This window comes from Mandrillus leucophaeus, unplaced genomic scaffold (assembly GCF_000951045.1).
Source record: "Mandrillus leucophaeus isolate KB7577 unplaced genomic scaffold, Mleu.le_1.0 Scaffold1108, whole genome shotgun sequence".
Taxonomy (NCBI): Eukaryota; Metazoa; Chordata; class Mammalia; order Primates; family Cercopithecidae; genus Mandrillus; species Mandrillus leucophaeus.
Genome location: NW_012099299.1, coordinates 512645 through 513466, shown reverse-complemented (window position 1 = coordinate 513466; position 822 = coordinate 512645). Strand labels below are relative to the sequence as shown.

General features: G+C 51.7%; 1 gene segment (V, D, J or C); it reads left to right on the top strand.

Moving 5' to 3' along the window:
* The first annotated feature begins 251 nt into the window (after window positions 1–251).
* On the top strand, window positions 252–816 carry LOC105548657. The segment is given in 2 exon segments: window positions 252–361; window positions 448–816. Coding segments are annotated over 2 exon segments (363 nt in total).
* The last annotated feature ends 6 nt before the right edge of the window (window positions 817–822 follow it).

The following is an 822-nucleotide window of genomic DNA, read 5'->3' as shown; positions in this document are numbered from 1 at the left end:
AACCTGTCCTGAGAGGGCTAATTATTCAGTGAAAGGACCTCTGTCCACAAATGTTCATACGTGGAGCAGGGCATTCATTTCCTCAAGCAGGATTAGGGCTTGAACCATCAGCATCTCACTCTTGTAAGGTTGATATGTCATTTATCTTCCCTTTCTTATCGTCAGCCAGGCTTTGAGCTATGAAATGCTCTGTCTCATCAATATGAAAATAATCTGAGATCCCCTGAGGTAAATATGGATGTCTGTGCCCTGAGAGCATCACCCAACAACCACATCCCTCCTCTAGAGAATCCCCTGAGAGCTCAGCTCCTCACCATGGACTGGACCTGGAGGATCCTCTTCTTGGTGGCAGCAGCCACAGGTAAGGGGGGCTCCCAAGTCCCAGCGTTGAGAAGGGGATTGAGTCCAGTCAAGGGGACTTTATCCACTCCTGTGTCCCCTCCACAGGTGCCCACTCTGAGATGCAGCTGGTGCAGTCTGAGGCTGAGGTGAAGAAGCCTGGGGCCTCAGTGAAGGTTTCCTGCAAGGCTTCCGGATACACCTTCACCTACCGCTACTTGCACTGGGTGCGACAGACCCCTGGACAAGGGCTTGAGTGGATGGGATGGATCACACCTTACAATGGTAACACCAACTATGCACAGAAGTTCCAGGGCAGAGTCACCATTACCAGGGACAGGTCTATGAGCACAGCCTACATGGAGCTGAGCAGCCTGAGATCTGAGGACACGGCCGTGTATTACTGTGCAAGATACACAGTGTGAAAACCCACATCCTGAGACTGTCAGAAACCCCAAGGAGGAGGCAGCTGCACTGAATGAG